General features: G+C 43.0%; 2 protein-coding genes across 2 annotated transcripts in view; one reads left to right on the forward strand and one right to left on the reverse strand.

The window, feature by feature from the left end:
• KY (kyphoscoliosis peptidase) overlaps window positions 1-14,291 on the forward strand; it is a 43,190-nt gene extending 28,899 nt beyond the window's left edge. The window contains exons 10-13 of the mRNA XM_090055931.1: window positions 1,019-1,136; window positions 9,792-9,980; window positions 10,862-11,052; window positions 12,302-14,291. Of these exons, the coding sequence (XP_089912057.1) occupies window positions 1,019-1,136; window positions 9,792-9,980; window positions 10,862-11,052; window positions 12,302-13,206 (1,403 nt within the window). The 3' untranslated portion in view covers window positions 13,207-14,291. The remainder of the gene's footprint in view (window positions 1-1,018; window positions 1,137-9,791; window positions 9,981-10,861; window positions 11,053-12,301) is intronic.
• CEP63 (centrosomal protein 63) overlaps window positions 1-19,956 on the reverse strand; it is a 64,177-nt gene that overhangs the window by 4,840 nt on the left and 39,381 nt on the right. The window lies entirely within an intron of this gene.

Raw genomic sequence — 19,956 nt, forward strand, 5'->3', positions numbered from 1 at the left:
AATAGCATTAAAGGCAGGATGAATCAGCTGATGCAGCACTCCTTCGAGCTTTGTCAGAAAAAAATATGTTCATATTTTAAAAAGGGTTATGGACATGGTCAAGGTTGCTGGGTATGTAAATTAACCTACTCAAACCACTTCCTCGAGCTCTGCTTGAAGGAATCCTGCTGTGTTCCTTCTTTGCATTTATTTTGAAAATTACGGTTTCCTCCAACACAAACTCTGAACTCCCTACCCACACCGATAACATTCCCTACTCACATTGATATGCAACTCATTCAAATGAAACTGCAATGCAGTTTTTATGGATTAAATATTTTAAAGGCTTTTTTCTCTTTAAATATAATACATTACAGGCAGAAAGGCAAAACAGACTTTGTTTTCCCTGAATAATGTGGCTCACCATTTCTCCAGTAAGTGGCTCTAAATTTTACCATAATGGGCCACAATCCTTCAACTGTATCTTTATGGAGATGCATCCTTGAGGAGATATAATGACTGCATAGAAAGAAAGATCTGAAGAATCAGAGCCTAGAAGATATGAACAAATCTACTACAAGGAAAAAGGGAATGGGGCTTTACTGTGTACAGTTAGTGAGTGGTATCTGCTTCTGTACATAACCTTACCCTTTGATTAAGTGGCAACTAAACTGTGATAACTTACTCCTCTTTCACTGAGGGCTAAGGTAACATGAGTTAGCTTCCACCTGCTGAGGATAAGAATGCATTCATATGCAGTTACTTTTGGATTATTTGACACACAGTAAAGCTCCCCTGCCTTTTAAGTTGCAGTGAACTGTTTCTATGTCCATAGCTGCAGTCCCTTAGGAGATGCATCCACATGAAACTAGAGACCCTAAAGTAGAAATCTACAGAGGAAACATTTTGATGCAGCTTCTACTACAGATCATTTCTCTTTGTGTTTATGAAGATGAAAATAACACAAACATTGCTTCTGCTTGCTGATCACTGTGCCCCAGGCTTTTAGATGAACTTTAGTGTATCTTCATTCCTGCAGAATATGACGTAGTGGCATACCATAATAAAAGCCAGCGGTCCAGTAAACCAATGGATGTGCTTCAGACGGGGAAGAGCATTTGCGAGGGATATGCCGGGCTCTTTGAACAGATGTGCAGGTAAATTAAGATCAGAAACATTCAATGCCAGGGAGAGTGAATGGTAATTGTCATCTCTGTGCCTATTCTGTATCCCTTTACATTGACTAATATGACTTTAAGCAGGACTTGAAAAACTTTAGCTTTCAAACCATGCTGTGGCATAACAGTGAGTCCTAGAAAGGTCAATTTTGCTTTTCCCCTCCCCCCACCTCCCAGCATAATTTACTTTGTGCCATCTGCTGAGCTTCGCGTTGCATTAACATAATGGTAGATGAATGTACGGGGATAATTTGGTTAGAAGAGTCTGTGGTTTTTTCTTTGAGTATCTCTGTATCTGAAGGTTAAACGAATGGCAAGGCTGGAACGCTGAAGAACATCAGTGCAACCAGCTCACACATAGAGGCAGTTGTATAATTATGGAAGCATCAGCATGAGCCTTTCCAAAATTCTCTGTAAATACCCTCACACCTCAGCTAGGAGGACTGCAGTATCTAACTCCTATCTAGCACTTTCCATCAGTAGATCCCTAGGCACTTTGCAAAGGAGCTACTATTTATAGACCAAATTCTATCCACCTTCTGCATGCGAGTAGCTTGTTGACATAGGTGAGGAGGATTTGTCCCCTAAAGCAGTAGTCTCCAAAGGGGGTACACAAGATGATCCACTGGGGTGCGAGAAAAAATATTAGAACTACTCTTAATATAAATATACATATATTGGGGGTGCGTGCTCAAAAATTTTTTACTGATAGGGGTGCACGAATATAAATATACATATGTTGGGGGTGCATGCTCAAAAATTTTTTACTAATAGGGGTGCGTGATCAAAAAAGTTTGGTGACCACTGCCCTAAAGGACCAAGTGTAGGCTTTGACAAACAATTATAAATGCTGTTTTTGTACAAGGAGACTCCTTTCTTAGCAGAAAACGCACTCTGCTTTGAGTCCAAGAAAAGCTATTAGTGCAAAAGATGAGGAGGGAGCAGGACCTTCCTTCTCCTCTGTGAAGTTTGAGACTTATTTTTAAGATTAAGATAAAGATGCATCACAAAAGTATACACAGTAATTGTTTTTTGGGGACTCCGCCGGGTGGAAATAGTATCATGTTTAGGTGCTTACATGCAGTTAGGTATCTAATCTATGGAACAGGTTTTTGTCCAAAGCCTTTTAGGGCAGGTGTAGTGCAAGTTCCTTCACTATAGCAGATTTGCTAGTAAAAACACCAATAACTGTCTATCACTTGCCTCACTTGCACTTAGCCATTTGGTTAAATATAAACAATACATGATACTGGAAGAAGTAGGAACAGGAAAATGGAGCTTGATAAATTTGTAACTGGGATTATGTGATGGGAGTTGCTTGTGATAGCTGGAAACTGGATCAAGTGACCCAGGAAAGCCCTATCCCCTGTGTTCCTCTAATACAAAATTAATTTTGCCTTTACCTGAAAGATGGGCCTAAGTTACCCTTTACAAAATGGAGCCCATTCCAGTTGTTTGAAACAATGGTCTCCAATATACAAGTGGGCTGCAAAATATCAGTTATTAATTGAAAGGTGTCAATAATCACTGAAACCTCTCTCCATTCCCAGAATGCTTGAAAATATGTGTGCCCAAATTCTCTCCCAACTGTAAAGTTGTCCCAATAAAAGCTATCACAAAAGAAAAAAACATGCATCTTAAAACAGTGGTCACCAACCAGCAGATCTCGATCTACCGGTAGATCTTGGAGCCTCTTGGAGTCAATCCGAGGCTGGGGGCTGAGTGCCCGCATGCGTGCACACATGTGCCCCAGCCCAGCAGATCAGTCCATGGGGGAGGGAAGGGGCAGGGGTAGATCGAGGCCCCCGCAATGAAGGAGAGTACCGCAGAGCCAGAAGCAGGGCTAAGTTGAGTGGGGCCCCGGCCAGGTGGGACTTACCAGCTGGGGAGGTGCAGCCCCAAATAATTTTTTCTCAATCTACCCCCCACCCTCCCCTCCTCACAGACTTACCTGCTGTGAGGAGGGGAGGAATGGCAGCAGTGCACAGTAGATCTTGAGTTGCTGTTAAATGCCAAAAGTGATCTCCTACTTAAAACGGTTGGACACCACTGTCTTAAAATATACATTGATAATTGAAATCTTCAATGATAGAAAAAAGGGACTTTAAAAAAAAGTGTGAAATGTGAATGCAGAGAATGAGTCTAGCCAACTTTACAGTATCCCATGACACTAGACTGCGTACTTTAAAGCAAACAATAAAATTAAGAAACAATGATTATCCAGTATAATTTTATAATTGCATTTGTTATTATATTTGAAATAACCACCAATTAGAGAAACATACTGCAAAAAAAAAAAAAAAAAAATCAATGCCCATTTTTTGTTCATTAAAAAAGAATCTATCCAAGAATCTGTTTGAGATCCACACATTCAGATCAACTATTCTTCTTCCTGAATAAAGGCTATCACCTTCCTCGACTGCAGGTTGATTACTCATTTTATGATTCAGCAAACTCCCAGGGTAGCCAGTCTTTTGTTTTTATCAAATGTTAACTGAATATTGACCTTGCGGACTCTCCTCCTCACAAACTGTAATATAGTTCCTCTGTTTCTGCCATCAAAGACGATTCTATTGCAAGAGGCTCTTCATTGCCTTTTCTGAACCCACTACATGCAATCCAAGACTTTTGTATGAAGACAGTACAGAAAGAACAGATTCCCCAATTTTAGAAGTTTTCCACGGCCGACATTTTAAAAAATTATGCCTTAAAATTATGCTTCCTAATGCTACATTGAGGCAACACGAGCACCCCACAACTCTTGTAGAAATCAGTGGTTGACACCAACTGACACCCTATCATTTGAGTGAGGACAGTGGTTCTTGGCATAAATGGTGGGAAGTCATTTTAACCTCTGCTCAAGGAGACAGACCTATAATTGACCAGCTGAGAGTCCCATACCTGGGAAAGGTAGAGCATTTTTGGAGGCTACTACTAAGATGCCAAACCTAAAATGCCAATTTTCAACAGTTAGACATATCCAAAATGAACTTAAAAATAGATTTCAGCAATATTTACCACCAATTTGTTTCCCAGGTTGGTGCCAGTGAACTCTAAGAGGTTGCTAGCAGCAGGGAAGGGGCTGTAAACCCCTCAGCACAGACCCAGGCAAAAAAGAAACTGACTGGAAATGGCTAGTGTGAATACTCAGACTGGCTGGCATTTCAGAGGGCTCAGTATGGGCATTTGAAGCAAAGTTGCCTGTAGTTTCTAATGCATCTTTAACTGTCAAGGTTGTTTTTATTCAGATATCCTGGGAAGGAGCATACACTGATACACAACTGGCCTTCTCCCCCTGCTGTCTATCTGACCACATCTGCTTTTTGCCTCTTCTATATTCAATAACTCTTATCCTTTTACTCTCCCAAATGGAGCTTCAGTCCTTCTACCCCATGTCATGAATATTTTCGTTGCCTTTTTCTTTAACATACCCATTTCTTTTCTTTTCCTTTCCTTTCTTGGGCCCAGAATAAAAGGAAAAGATAAGCAGTTGAGTTACACAATGGCACTAACACATTGCATTGTATTGTAACATCTCTGTTTAACAGAGACCAACATCTTGCCAACTTTTAATCATCTCAGTGCACTAAGCAGAAGTTTCCACTGAAATGCTAGTGTCAGTTTAAATTGCTTCTTCCAGTCCCCATTACCTCATCCTTCATATCATCATCTGCCATCATGTTGTCCAATCTACTGACTTTGTTAATTGTTACTGGAGCTCCTCACTAGTCCTAGCTAATCTAAGTGATCTGTATAAACTCGTTTAATTGAAGGATGAAAGAAAGCTGGCTACTTGCTCAGTCTCCCTGCCAATACAGGATTCTTTCTACAGTTATGCAATTACAGTTTTGTTAAATGGTTTTCTTATAAAGGCATTTCTATCACTTCCCTTGGGAGACCCAAGCACATTCTAGTATATCTCTCCATTGAAACAGTTTACTAATAGCCTTCCAAAATGTGTGTGGGCCTGGCAAAGAAAGGTAGGACTTGACTTTTGATACTTTGTTTCGAAGGCTGGGATTTTTAAAAGGTATCACAGGAACGATAGACCCAACTCCTCATAAATTAGTGGGAATTATATGCCTAGCTCTCATCCAGTCCATTTTAAAATCCTAGCATCAGTCTTCCTTGAAGTCATGGGTGGGAAAATACAGCTCGCGGGCTGCATGTGGCCCGCCAAGCCATTGTATTTGGCCTGTAGGGCCCCTAAAAAATTTAGAAAATAAATATTTATCTGCCCCTGGCTGCCTGTCATGCGGCCTCAATGGCTTGCCAAAACTCAGTAAGCAGACCTCCACCTGAAATAATTGTCCATCCCTGCACTAAGCCATGCTCTCAGTCACACTAGCATAAAATCTTGTTACCTCCAATTCCCGTCAATGGAATTTCTTGAGGTTTACTGCCCCATTCCACAGGAAAATGTGACTTATGCAGAGTTCAGGGCTGGCAGAGACTGAGTCACCTTGTAAGATCTGCTGCAGGGAGCAATAGACTATTCACTGCAAGTCTAGGTACAGTCTTGCCCAGCCTGTCTTTCCATACCTCCAATTACAGGCCATGTCTCACAAACTCCATATCACATGTTGGCACTGGCTTAAGTAATGTTTCCTCATACGTAATTTAACTTTCTTTAAGAACATACTCATCTCATTATTTCCCAGATAACACATAGTTTCTGACCTTTAATAGAACAGTTTATACAGTGATATCTTATCCTAGTCCACCATCCCCCTCAGTCTCTCTCCTCTTCAGGCTATGTAGCTTGATCTCCAACAGTAGTTCCAAATTCATTATACTCTTGTCTTGGTGTCGCTACAGTTGCAATCCCTTGATCCTTCCCTAATTTTACAATACTTTTTTCTGAAAGGGCCTAATGCAAAGTTACTGAAGTTCTGAAGCAAGATCATTTTTCAATCTTGCAATAAGGCCGCTAATAAGACGACTGTGACTGCCCATAATAGTCCACAGGCACGAGTATACAGCCACAGCAAAATGGGAGCCTAGGGCTGCAAGACGAGGGCTCATTGGTGTTATGGTTATACAAATATGGCAAAAATATTTTCAGAATAAGGGCAAAAGTCCAGATTGGCTTCTTAGGCACCATCTAGACTCCAGTATGCCAAGAAGAGGAGATCCTAAGTTCTAGGCTCTTCTTAGCTTGAAAGGATTCACACACACATCCCAGGAGAGTGCCATAACCAAAAGTCTAGATAGTCTACAAAGGCTACATATAGAAACTCCTTTCCCCCACCTCCATGCTTATTACCCTTCTTGTTGAAAGCTATGCCACTGTGCAATAAGGAGTGCAAAAGTCATGGGACCAGAAGGAGTAAGCAATAGCACCAGCCTGTCTACTAATGATTAGGGCACTGACCTGAGGGATTGGACCCCCTAAGTGTGCTTCAGCTCAGGCCAAGGAAGTCCCAGTATGCAGGTGTCCCACTTCCTGGGCAACTTCTCTAACCATTAGGCCCTGTTACCTAAAAGATGGGTGGTGACGTTCCCACTTACTTCCCACAGCATGTTCTTGAGTGGAGGTGACTAGTTTTGCACTGAACTGAACATTATGGGGGTCCAGCAGTTATGCAGAAAGTATGCCACAGGATTAGATTCCTCCAGGGCCCTGACAGAGTTTAGGTGGGAGCTGGGACCCTAGGGAGTTTCTGTGTATGTGTGTGGAAGCCTGTGTGTAGGCTTTCACAGTCCAGAAATGAAGACACCAAATAAACTTGGACACAAATTTTGCAGTTGCTGGATGGGGGTGGGGGGGCAGGATATCTTCTAAATTGCTTTTTGCAGTTTAGAACCCTGAATTCTACCTAAATCCTGTGCAGTCATTTTGCTTACCAATCTGAATCTGGCATGGTGGGTTGAGTAGTTCTGTACAAAGCTGCCTTATTACCAAACCACCTTTACGTGAGATTTCTCTCTCTAAAAGAATGCTTTCCCTGTTGTTCCGAAGCAGCAGCACACTATCAACTCCTAGCCAATTCATCAGCTATTAACTCCAGGTTTCTTCATAGTGCCTCCTGCTATGTAAATATCCATCCATCATTTCATAACTGTACTACTTATTTGCCCTAGACATATCACTTTGCATCTGAGTCAAATCCGTATTGTGCAGATAATCTTGTTTCTAAAGTACACAGCTTATTACTTTAAGCAGCTGCTGCATTTAATACAAGATTTTTCAATGAACTAGAAAAATCTCAGTTTCAGCCTATGCAGAAGATGATCTGTTTAAATGAAACAAATTTGGACAAATGTTCAAACAGGATTCCAGAGTGTTTAATTCCCATTTACTCTCTCATGACAGAGACCCCGATTTCTATACTCTTTAGTATTTGCTTTCAGGAAAATAATTTCAATTGCTTAAAAAATTATCATCCAAGAAAACCAAGATATTTTCCTGCAGTTAAAAGATATAAATTTGTTCTAGAGATGAATGTCTGCCACGGTTTTCTCTAATTTGGGGTAGCCTTAGAGATGACTCCAAAGAATCACAAGATTGAGGAAATCTAACACAGCCTGTTGTTTAGCCCAAAGTACACTGAATATACTATTAAACTAGTGACCAAAAAGTTATACAAAGTACAGAAAAGAAAACAGCACTCCCCAAATCTTCTGGGAAAGCCTGTGATAAAGATTTCATAGACATTAGGGCTGGAAGGGACCTCAGAAGATCATCGAGTCCAGCCCCCTGCCCGAATGGCAGGAAGTCAGCTGGGGTCATAGGATCCCAGCAAGATAAGCATCCAATTTGCTCTTGAAGGTGTTCAGTGTAAGTACTTGAACCACCTCTGATGGCAGGCTGTTCCAGACATTGGGGTCTTAGACAGTAAAGAAATTCTTCCTGATGTCCAGCCTGAAATGGTCTTGCAGTAGCTTATAATCATTCGACCTCGTCATCCCTTGAGGTGCTCTGGTGAACAAACGTTCCCCCACATACTGGTGGTCACCCCTGATAAACTTATAGGTGGCCATCAGATCACCCCTGAGCCTGCATTTTTTTAGGCTAAAGAGCCCCATGGTGCTCAGCCTGTCGTCGTAAGGTCTGTTTTCCTGACCGCTGATCTCTTGCCTCTCTCGAGATTCTCCACATCCTTTTTGAATTGTGGAGCCCAAAACTGGATGCAGTACTCCAGCTGCGGCCTCACCAAGGCTGATTACAAGGGGAGAATGACATCCTGGGATTTGCTTAAGAAGCATCTATGGATGCATTTTGGTCGCTTTAGTAGCCACAGCATTGCACTGCGGGCTTATGTTCATCTTGTGGTCAATGATGACCCTCAAGTCTCTTTCTTCCATAGTGCTAGCCAACGTAGCACTGCCAAGCCTACAAGGATGCTGCAGGTTTTTCTTCCCAAGGTGGAGAACCTTGTATTTTTTGGTGTTAAACACCGTCAGGTTCTCATCTGCCCATTTGCTAAGCCTGTCCAGGTCAGCCTGGATCGCCCTCCTGTCTTCTGGTGTGGATGCTTTGCCCCAAAGTTTGGTGTCATTGGTGAAGTTGGCCAGTCCACTCCTGATTCCAATGTCCACATCATTAATGAAGATGTTGAACAATGCGGGTCCAAGGACAGAGCCTTGGGGGAGCCCACTAGTCACAGGGCACCATGATGAGTGACTTCCATCAATTACCACCCTCTGGGTCCGACCACTGAGCCAATTTTCTAGCCAGCAGATCATGGTGGACCCACGGCCACAATTAGTCAGTTTCGCCAAGAGGTGATCATGGGATACCAGATCAAAGGCTTTTCTGAAGTCAAGATATATGACATCAATCTCTTCTCCCTTGTCCAGGTGATAGGTCACCTGGTTGTAGAAGGAAATGCGATTGGTCAAGCAAGACCTACCCACAACAAACCCATGCTGGCTATCCCTCAGGATGTTGCCGTCAGCCAGTCCATTAAGGATGGCCTCTTTAATAAACTTTTCTAAGATCTTCTCCGGGATAGAAGTCAGGCTGATAGGCCTATAGTTAGCAGGATCCACTTTCCTCCCTTTCTTGAAGATAGGCACCACATTGGCCTTCTTTCAGTCTTCAGGCACTACACCAGACCGCCAGGAGTTTTCAAAGATCCCTGCCAGGGGCTGGGCTATGATGCTCGCCAGCTCCTTGAGTACCCTGGGGTGTACATTGTCAGCATTAATGGAGGGCAAGGGATCTCCCTTACCTGGACCTCCCTGTCCTGTAGCAGGCATGGGTGTCCTATGGGACTAATGCAAGATTGACACAAAGTACCCATTTAATAGGTTGGCTTTTTCCTGGGCGTCAGTTGCCCCATCTGGTTCAGCCGGGGTCCAATGTTGCCCTTGCTTTTCCTCCAGCTCCCCACATATCTGAAAAAGGACTTTTTATAAAGAAATGACTTCACATTATACTAGGAAGGTGCTCCAGAGTTGATCACATAGCAACCTGTATACAGACATCCACCATCAAAGCTCAGTAAGAGGTGGTCTCTTGTTGACCAAAATATTATATGCTGCATATGAAACCATGGTTTCTAAGGAACCTAGATTCTAGTTCTGAGTGAAATGCTAAATTTTAAGTCATCCTAAAATTTTGAATATGTAGACATAGAAATCTTCCAAGTGTAAGATGCTGCTTCAAAAGTCTCTCCATCCTCCCAGGATTGCAGGTGTTCAGTGCATGAAGTTGTCAGGATATTCTAAAGGGTATGGCTACAAAATTGGACAGACCTTTCAAGGGGATTCAGACCATGCCTGGAATGCAGTTTACCTGGATGGAAGGTGGCATCTGCTGGACAGCACCTGGGGAAGCGGCTCAGTTGATGATTCCTGTAGGAAGTTCACATTCAGGTATGGGATCCCTTTTTTTTTTTTTAATTCAATGTGCCAACTCAGCTAGAAACAGGGCACAAGAAGGGGCATGGTAGAGGTGTGTGGAATGGAGATAGTATTAAGATTATTATTTTCTGGGTCAGGAGTAAGAAGCAGAGACTTTTTCTGTCATAATTTTTAAAAAGTTCTCATAAAAGGACTAGAGTGAAATGTTCTAAAGCCCCTTAGGGCACCATGGGCATTTCCAATTGGGAAAAACGCTAATTCCCTAGTGAGAAAGTCTCAAAGTCAACCAAAGCACTTGAACACATGAAATTCCTAAGTCTCATGGTAAGCCTGCAATTAGAAGGGCATCATTCTGATATCTGTCACTAGAAACGAGTGGTCCTAGTCTGCTTTTTTGTTGAGATGCCTGAGAACACAGAGGACCATATAAATCTGCACCTTCATATTATGAAAGAGTTGGTTCTTAATCTGCATGAAAGGCAATAATATTAAGACTTCGCTGCTACAAATGCTTATGAACATGCTTAATTTTAAGCAGATACATTTCCTTAATGGAAACCAAACAGATCAACAGTGCCTTCATTTATGTCCTTGAAAAAGTCAAAGAAAAAAAAAAATAAGTGGGTGCCTTTCAGACTGAAAAAAATGGGACTTCAGAGTGTTGTGGGGTGTATAGGCAATATAGGACTGGGCCCTTCCCCCCGCTAGCTGTTCATGTGAAAACAACCTATTAAAAAAAGATAATAATGGATAGGCATATCATCTACTTCTACATACTGCTTTGTCTTCTAAAATAGCATGACATTGATTTTTCATGTTGCAAGTTTGAAGACAGTTAGCAAACAATCACTTTCTATGTTATTCTCACCTCTTCCCTCGTATCATTTTCCCAGATACAACGAATTTTATTTTCTTACGCACCCGGCCCTGTTTATTAATAACCATTTCCCAGAAAACATCAACTGGCAGCTTCTTAAGCCCACTCTGACACTGAAAGAGTTTGAGAACAACATGTGGCACAAGAGTAATTTTTATACAATGGGCATGCTGTGCGCACACCCGGACACACCCATCATCCAAACAGGTAACAGCACACTGCTGGAAACAATGGCAGGCAAGGTTCTTTGGGTAGATGTGATATCTTTTATTAGACCAACTAAATAGTTGGAAAAAAGTTCTTTGCAAGCTTTCGGATACAAACACACTTCTTCAGGCACTGGGAGACTCGCAACCACCCTGCTGGTAACAACGCAAGTCAGCCACATCTGGATTCATGGTACCCTGCTATTCTGATGAGTCACTTTTCCAGCTCATGGCTGACAAGCACGTGGATTCTGTTTTTTAAATATTAGCTGTTAAAAAATACCCAGGGGATACAAAAGTCGCTTTTACCATTTCAGGACTAGTGGTTTGGAACTAGAAGAGTTATTCCTATTATGATCGGCTACTTAAACTTAGTCCCATCTTAGCAGCCATGAAAATTCCACTACACCTCAAGTAAGGCCATTTTTTTTTTTTGAAAAAATGTCTGAAGTCTGACTCCGGTTTACCATAGATGCCTATGTAAGCATCCTGACTTTTAGACAAACTGACCAGCTGACAACCCCCTTTTCCCCTCAGTCAAGCCACTTATTCAGGTAGCAACTCTTGACTTTCAGGCCTGACTTCAGGTCCACATTTTCTGAAGTCTTGGCCCAACGTTTGCAAAATCAGAACTGGCTCTTTTAACTCACAAGTGACTGAAAGAACTTAACATAATTCAAAAAAAGATTAGCTCATTTTATGAATGTTTTGAATACCCCAAGTTGTCATAATCAAGGATAATAATAACTTTGGAAGGAATATTCAGACACAGGCCTTTGGGCTTATATCTGTGTCAAACTCTTAGCATTAATCTCAGCTGCTTTCTATGGGGCTCATCTGAAGCATTTGGGACTAACCATAGAGCCCTTGGGCTGGTCAAGCCTAGCAATTCCTATAATCCCTAAAGTGTGAGCAACTAGAGACTTAACTGAAAGCAGTGCAACAGCTCCTGCAGGCTTTGGTATACTACAGCATCCAAGACACATGGGCAATTCCCTTTCATGTCTCATGAAATATAAGCAAGTGTCCTAAAAACAAGGACCCACCTCTGCCCTGTTCCTTCTAAAAGGGCATAGATTTGACAGACAGTTGACAAGTTATAACCAACCAACTGCATCCCTTTTTTTCACTGCCAGGATGGCTGGTGACCCAGTGGGACAGGCAGTCCTCCTGGTCATTCTGTATGTAGGAATTTTATATCAATATAAAAGAAAATGCCTAAACCGTCTCTTTTCTTTTGTACTTCACAGTAAATGGAAAAGCAACCATCTCTGTTGAGAGCCGTTCTCCAGCATTATTTATGTTTAAGATAAAGGGAACAAAGGAACATGGTTTAATGACTTTAAAGAAAAATGGGATGAAGCTGGAGGTCTACCCCCAGATGACTGGGAAACACAAGTTAGAGGTCTTTGCCAAGCCCCACAAAGGCTCTGAGGACCTCTACAACTGTGTGCTGGAATATACCCTTGAGTGCAACTCTGTGGACAAAAACATTTGTTTTCCAAAGGACCTCCATCAGCCTGTAGGGCCCAGTTGGTTCACAGAGCGGCAAGGGTTCCTGAGGCCATCACACCCTGACCCCATCATTCACACCAACGATGGCCGATGCTCCATCACCTTTACCTTGAGCAAAGATCTAAGTGTCTTAGCCTCACTGCACTCAGATAACAGCAGCTTAACTGAGGATGTGACAAGGCGACACATCATGCAAATCCATCGTGGAACCCAGATTGAGTTCAAGATCCATCTGCCCCACTCAGGGAACTTCGTTCTTAAAATCTATACCAAGAAGAAGGCTGATCCAGGCAACTACAATTATATCTTCAACTACCTCATCTCTTGCCCAAACATTGAAGTGAAATGGCCAGTTTTCCCCCAGTATTACAGCAAATGGGCAGAAGACTACGAAATACTGGAACCCCTTTCTGGGCTGCTGCCAGCCAATCGCAGTGTTCATTTTAAGCTCAAGCTGCATGGTATAGCTAAGGTGTTTGTTCAGTGTGAAAACACTTGTCCTCTGACGTTGAGTAAAGATGGCTTCTGGGAAGGAACCTTTAACACTTCTGGATGCACAGAGGTATTTGTCATGGTGCTGGAGAATGCTAACCACACGTTCTACTCCCACATCTTGAAGTATGAAGTAGAAACACAGTAAAGTCTCTCCCTAACTTGCCCAAAACAACATTTCAGCATGTCCAAGAACTGTATCATTTTATGTGATCATTAGCTCCCTTCATCTAGCAAATATTGAACTGTGTGTTCATATTTTTGGAAGAGCCAGTGCTTGAACAAGATCAAAACAATAAAGCAAAGATCTGTAATTGTTATGAAGGGGGCAGCAGGGTAGGGACTTCAAAATATTACACTAATATTTAGGCAACACCATCCAAAAATGAATTGAGGAAAGCAATTGACTTAGTCCACAATTCATTAAGCAACAACGACTGGTTCCCAAAACATCACACATCACAAAAGAAGATTTACCATAGCAACTTTGAGTAGCAATATGGCATGGAAGTAGTTTAAAGATCTTTCAGCCAGGATTTCTGTGCATCTCTAGCTTGGCAGCAAAATAAATCCCATGGAAGAGACATGCTATTGGGAGAAGTTTCATTAATTGAAGGCTTTCTTGTGCACTTCATTGTCTTACAAATCTACATTATATTCTAAAATGACTGTTTTTACAGCTTTCATCTTAAATTTAATAAATTATTTTTACCTCATTCATATTTTTACATGAATTGGAGCATTTGAGTGATAAACACTTCAGCTACAATGTTGTAGCTATGTTGTAGCTAATTCTGTTATCTTGGCCACAAAATTGGTTCTCAATTTTACCTAAAGCCACAGTTATACTGAGATTAACATTAGTTCTCAAAGATAATATTTAAAAAGGACCCTAACCTGTTTATACAGGAGAGTAACTACTGAACTTGATGGTTATATGGGATATTAGCCTGGAAGAAAAAAGAATAAATCAATGGAATTTGGATCCATATAGAAACATGACTGCTAATTACTAACTTCATACACAAAACCAGTCTGTGCTGTAAACACACAAAAATTTGCATGCAAAAATCAGCAGTCTTCTTCTTGGCCTTACTTTATTAATCAATGAAAAAAATAAGCGACAAAAACCACAAAATTAAACTTCCTATTCATAAAAAATGTAAAATGTCCATAAATCTGTGTGATCCAAGAAACAGCATTTGTGTTTGAAATTAAATTTTTAAAAAGTCAGTTTCTCTCATTCTATTTATTGCATTTATGGAATGACTTTAGCTTCTGCTGTTAACAGAAAGAATAGCTAACAATTCATCTTCCAGAATGCCAAAAGTAGTGCTTTAGTGACTGGAGGGAGGGTGATGGGATTCCACGCAAGGCCTATGAACAATTCTAAAGCCCTCCAAAAACACCCCACCATTCGTGCTCTCTGTATTTGGGAGCTGTTCCCTATAGGAATGCAAGTGAACCCTGTCAGCCAGCAGACACGTGATTTCCTGAACTGCAGAATATACACAACAGAAGGCATAGAGGTACAAGAAAAAGGAAAACCCATGGGCATTCTGTGTGCCTGACTAGGTCCACAAAGGCTGAAAGAAGACTTCCCTGACACTACCAAGGACAGCCTTAGTTGAAGCAAGTCTGCTTTCTTTTTGGTGTATAGCAAAGGAACGTAGAATAATAGAATCATAAAAAAATAGGGCTGGAAGGGACCTCAGGCGGTCACATCTAATCCAACCCCCTGCTGAAAGCAGGGCCAGTCCCAACTAGGTCCTCCCAGCCAAGGCTTTGTCGAGCCGGGTCTTAAAAACCTCCAAGGATGGAGATTCCACAGCTTCTCTGGGTAACCTGTTCCAGTGCTTTATTACCCACCTAGTGAGAAAGTTTCTTTTAATATCTAATCCAAACCTCCCTTGCTGCAACTTGAGTCCATTGCTCCTTGTTCTATTACCAGCTGCCACTTCTGAGAACAGTCCAGCTCCATCCTCTTGGAACCCCCCTTCAGGGAGCTGAAGGCTGCTATTAAACCCCTCCCTCAGTCTTCTCTTCTCTAAACTAAATAAGCCCAGTTCCCTCAGCCTCTCCTTAGAAGCCACATACCCCAGCCCACTCACTATTTTTGTTGCTGTCTGCTGAACTCTCTCCAATTTGTCTACATCCTGTCTGTAGTAAGCGCCCCAAAACTGGGCACAGGACTCCAGATCTGGCCTTGCCACTGCCAAATAGAGGGGAAGAATCACTTCCTTCAATCTGGTGGCAACGCTCCTACAAATGCAGCGTAGTATGCCATTTGCCTTCTTGGCAACAAGGACACACTGTTGGCTCATCTTCAGCTTCTTGTCTACTGTAACCCCCAAATCCTTTTCTGCCGAGCTGCTGCCCAGCCAGTCAGACCCCAGCCTGTATCGGTGAATGGGATTTTTCTGTCTGAAGTGCAGGTCTTTGCATTTGTCCTTACTGAACCTCATAGGATTTCTTTTGGTCCAGTCCTCCAATTTGTCGAGGTCCCTCATAATCCTAGCCCTACCCTCCAGTGTATCTACTACTCCCCACAGCTTGGTGTCATCTGTAAACTTGCTGAAGGTGCACTATATCTCATCTTCCAGATCTCTGAAGATATTGAACAGGACAGGCCCCAGGACTGGCCTCTGGGGCACTCCACTTGATACCAAAACCTGCACCAGGAAGCTGTCCTCAACACTCTCCAAAATCTTTCTGGATTGCCCGTGCATTGTTGTACTGCCCTCCCAGCAGATATCAGGGTGACTGAAGCCTCCCGTGAGAGCCAGGACCCATGATCAGGAAACTTCTCCGAGGTGCCTGAGGAAAGCCTCACCCACCTCATCCTCTTCATCTGGTGGTCTATAGCAGATCCCCACCATGACATCAACCCTGTTGCTCTCCCCACTGACCCTAACCCAGAGACTTTCAACAGGCCTGTCTCCAGTTACATATCGGAGCTCTGAGCAATACCTCTTGCTTTGGACTACAAGCTTTCAGCCTAAAATGACCAAGGTATTTGATATAGGGATGTAAATAATGTTTTATAAGTGATTCGTTTAACCTCCTCTAATTATATTTGTTAAACAGTTAACTGACAGTACACATCTAGTTTAGCAGCCTTTGGGCAGAAATGACCTAGGGCTTGGCCCTGACCCTTCCTATCTCCCCATGCTTCCCCTCACCTCGGGGCTGTGCTCACTGTGTGAAGGGCCCACGGCGACCCCTCAGACCCAGTGCCACCCGCTTCAGTTGCTGTGGCACCTTCTCGGGCCTTCACATGCTCAGCCCCGCCTCAGGACTGGCCAGGCTCTGCATAAGTCCGGCACCACAGGCAGGAGTGGGAAGGATGCACCATGCCTAGCAGAGGCCACCCTGTTGGGACCAGACTCCCCCTTCCCCTGGGGTGAGCTGGGGAGGAGTAAACTTCCAGGTCCAGGCAGTGACAGCACAAGCGTGGCACAAGGCACAGGGAGCCCATTGCCCTGCCTAGGCCCCTCCATTGCAGTTCGGGGTGGGGCCGCACAGACCCACCGCAGAGCAGGGAGTCTCACTGTTGTTGCAGGAAGGCCCTGCCCAACCCCTTTTGGGGGGCTCAGCATCTCCCCTTCTCCTCGTGATGGTGGGATCCAGGCACAGGAGAGCTCCACAGCACTGCCTGCAGCCTATGGGGGTGAAGGGAAGCCATGGTGACACAGCTAGACAGCACCTAGTTCTCAACACCCCTGTTCATGCAGCCTCCCACACAGTGCCAGGCCCTGACCATTAAAGCGGTAAGCGGTAAATGTCATTTAACCATTTACATCCCTAATTTGATACAGCTGATTTTACACAATATGATCCTAGAAGATATTTCAATTGAAGCCCAGGCATATGGAGCCCACTGGGTGCAACTGGTGCCCTTCTGACTGACCTTTAGTTACTGGGAATTTCTGTCTCTCATAAAATTGAAAATTCCTGCATGTAACCTAATCGCAGACACCTGCTCCATGCAGGTTCTTGTGCCACACCCACTCCTGCAGCATGCATCTCCAACAAGGCCAGACATGGGACTATTGGTGACAATCACCTACCATGACTGGTGGTCTTGGTACAGACCAACTGCTTTCTTCTCATGCCAAGAGACTACTCCCATTCAGGATGTGGCAGCCCTACACCACACCCGATATACACCCAGATACAGGCCAGTCCCAGAAAATTGGGCTTGCCCTCAAAGGCCAGTCAGGACCCGTCATAGTTTTTATAGTTGGTAGGGTCAGAAGGGACCTGAGCAAATCATCAAGTCCCCCCTGCCATGGCAGGAAAGAGTACTGGGGTCAAACAACCCCGGCTAGGTGATTATCTACCCTCCTTTTGAAGACCCCCAGGATAGGCGTGAGCACCACTTCCCTTGGAAGCTTCCTTCTTCCCACCACTTCCCTCCCAAGGAGCTAGAGGGAAATATGGCTCCATCTCTTTTGCCTTAGGGATTTCTTGTCAGAGGAATCTGAATGGGGGAATAGGACACATCAGGTAAAGTGAATAGAGGAATAGGACACATCATATCATAGAGGAACAGTTAAAGGACAATTGCACAGCATTTCCCTCTGTGCAGCACAATACCACAATACCCCTGCCATCAAGTTTGTACGCCAATGTAAATCATACTGGAATCAGGAACAGACAGAACAACAGGTATGCCACAGGTAGCAATTCATACAGTAGCTCGCTATTACTGCAATTTCATCACCAGGGATCCTGGTTTTCTCTGATTTAAAAAAAAAAAATGCCAATTTTTAAATTAAAAAAAGCAACCCAAAATCCGCATTTGTCAGTGATTAAAATGAAATACCACTAATATATACAGCTACATCTATATATTAGTAGTGTTTTATTTTAATTACAAAAAATATGTGCTTTTTTAATCCAAAAAATTGGCTTTTTTTTTTTTAAATCAGAGAAAACCAGGACCCCGGCTGATCACTAGGTGGCAGTATAGCTTGCTTGCCTTTTGCAAATGGTTTCAATGGGTGAAAGTCAATAAAAGGCAGCTACACCAACATAACTTGCACTGGTGGAGTTCTACCCCCAAGTCTTTCAGAGGTAAATCTTCACTGTGTTGGAATAAAGTTACTCCTGATTTGTATCACTTGTTTACTACTTCCTTTGCACCATGCTAAACATTCATCTGTGCAGGCCCTCAGGGACTCATTTTCCCTTCCTGCTGTTATTATACACAAAAGAAACAGTTTGCATACATATACTTAGCCCCTTGGGTTAGAAGGTGACCAAAAACAACATCAATGCGTGAAGAGCAAACAAATTTCCCACACCTTGTGTGGACCGCATATTAAAGGCAGGCCTAGATGGCAACTACCTCTCTCTTTTGTGGAACTCAGGTGGCTCAAACTAGAATTTGAGGTACTACTGCCTACAAATTGATTTCCATGGGATTTTTTTTTTAATGCAACAGAAGGCAAACATCTGGCTTAGCCTTGCAAGTTCATAGGAAACTCTTTGGTGTTATTAAAAGGATGAGTTCAAAGACAAAAAAACCCTCCAGCTTCGTTAATTATAAAACTGCCAAGACTGAGCGATTATTCCAAGGGGATGTTCAAGATTGCGAAGGCAGAGATGAATGCATGGGAACCCTGCAGCCCCAGATAAAAGGGCCTCAGAAGTCTGTACTCACTGTGTCATCTCCCTCTAGGATAAACAATTCTGCTCCTTCTCACAAAAAAGAGCATACTTTACAGTGTTACAGCCCACATTATTGATAAGTCAATTCAAGAGATGTCCTCATAGTGTAATCTACAGGCCACTGACCCTCCGTTTCAAACTGTCTATTATCTTCCAGTACAAACAGGCACTGGGCAGCTTTTGTAACTCTATGCCATACAGAGGAGTAATTACACTAAGCTAAGCTTCCAGACCGCCCAGTGTTATTTGCTAATGTCAAAGCTCTCCTCCTCTTTGATATCAGCAAATTATTCCGCACACATACAAGTGAAGATCTGTGGCAAATGCTCTCTTTGCCTCCATCTTCCCATTACTCTAGCTAACTGCTTCAATAACAGTCCAAACATAACAGTGTTTTAGGTACGTAAGAAGGGAGCAGAATAACTTTGTGCCACTTAAGGGGCACAAAAGAGTAGCACTGCTCCTCTGACTTTCCTAAATGAAGGAGGCTAACTAGCCATCATTCTCTTTTGGTTAGAGCAGTCGATTCATTCCAAATCCCATAGATACTGGTTGTACAAACCAGGCCCTCATGCAGCCACACTGACTGCTCATTTCATGGTACAAACTGCTCAATTCATTTTCCTCTCATCCAGTCATCTACATGTAGCCTATAAGAACAGACATGTGAGAATCTTGTTTTGGTCACTAACAGCAGCACGAGTGAGCTGATATTCCCAACTGAGAAACATTTTCTACCATGACTACTTATACCAGGAGAACGGGTGTATTCTGCTGCATCTTCTTGAGGATTTTTCTGGTTTTACATCCAACTCAGTGGAAATCCTGCCGTGGTTTCACCCATAATGTTTGCATTCTCCAGTTCATAAAAAACCTGAGATCCTCTGCTGTGGGGACCCCTTTAAACCTGAATATTTGGGGCTCCATCACATTGTTTCAATAAGGAGGAGAAACAGATCATACAAATCACGTACATTTGTGCATCTACACCTCTTTCTGACAGTACCTAAGTCCTGTTTTCCTGAACATGCTAGGAACAATCACCAGGTGGTTACCTGCAACTTCCAAGCCTGTTGCTTCAGCAAGGCTGGTGCCCCAAGGATCTTTCCCCCTTTGTTCCCTCGCAGGACTATGCTCTTTACTGTTTCTCTGGCTTTCTCCCTCTCTTGTACCTCCCAAGCTTGCCAGATAATTCCTTAGCACTGTGCTTGCAACCAGCAAA

Source organism: Crocodylus siamensis, chromosome 6, assembly GCF_052110815.1.
Source record: "Crocodylus siamensis isolate JL-2025a chromosome 6, ASM5211081v1, whole genome shotgun sequence".
Taxonomy (NCBI): Eukaryota; Metazoa; Chordata; order Crocodylia; family Crocodylidae; genus Crocodylus; species Crocodylus siamensis.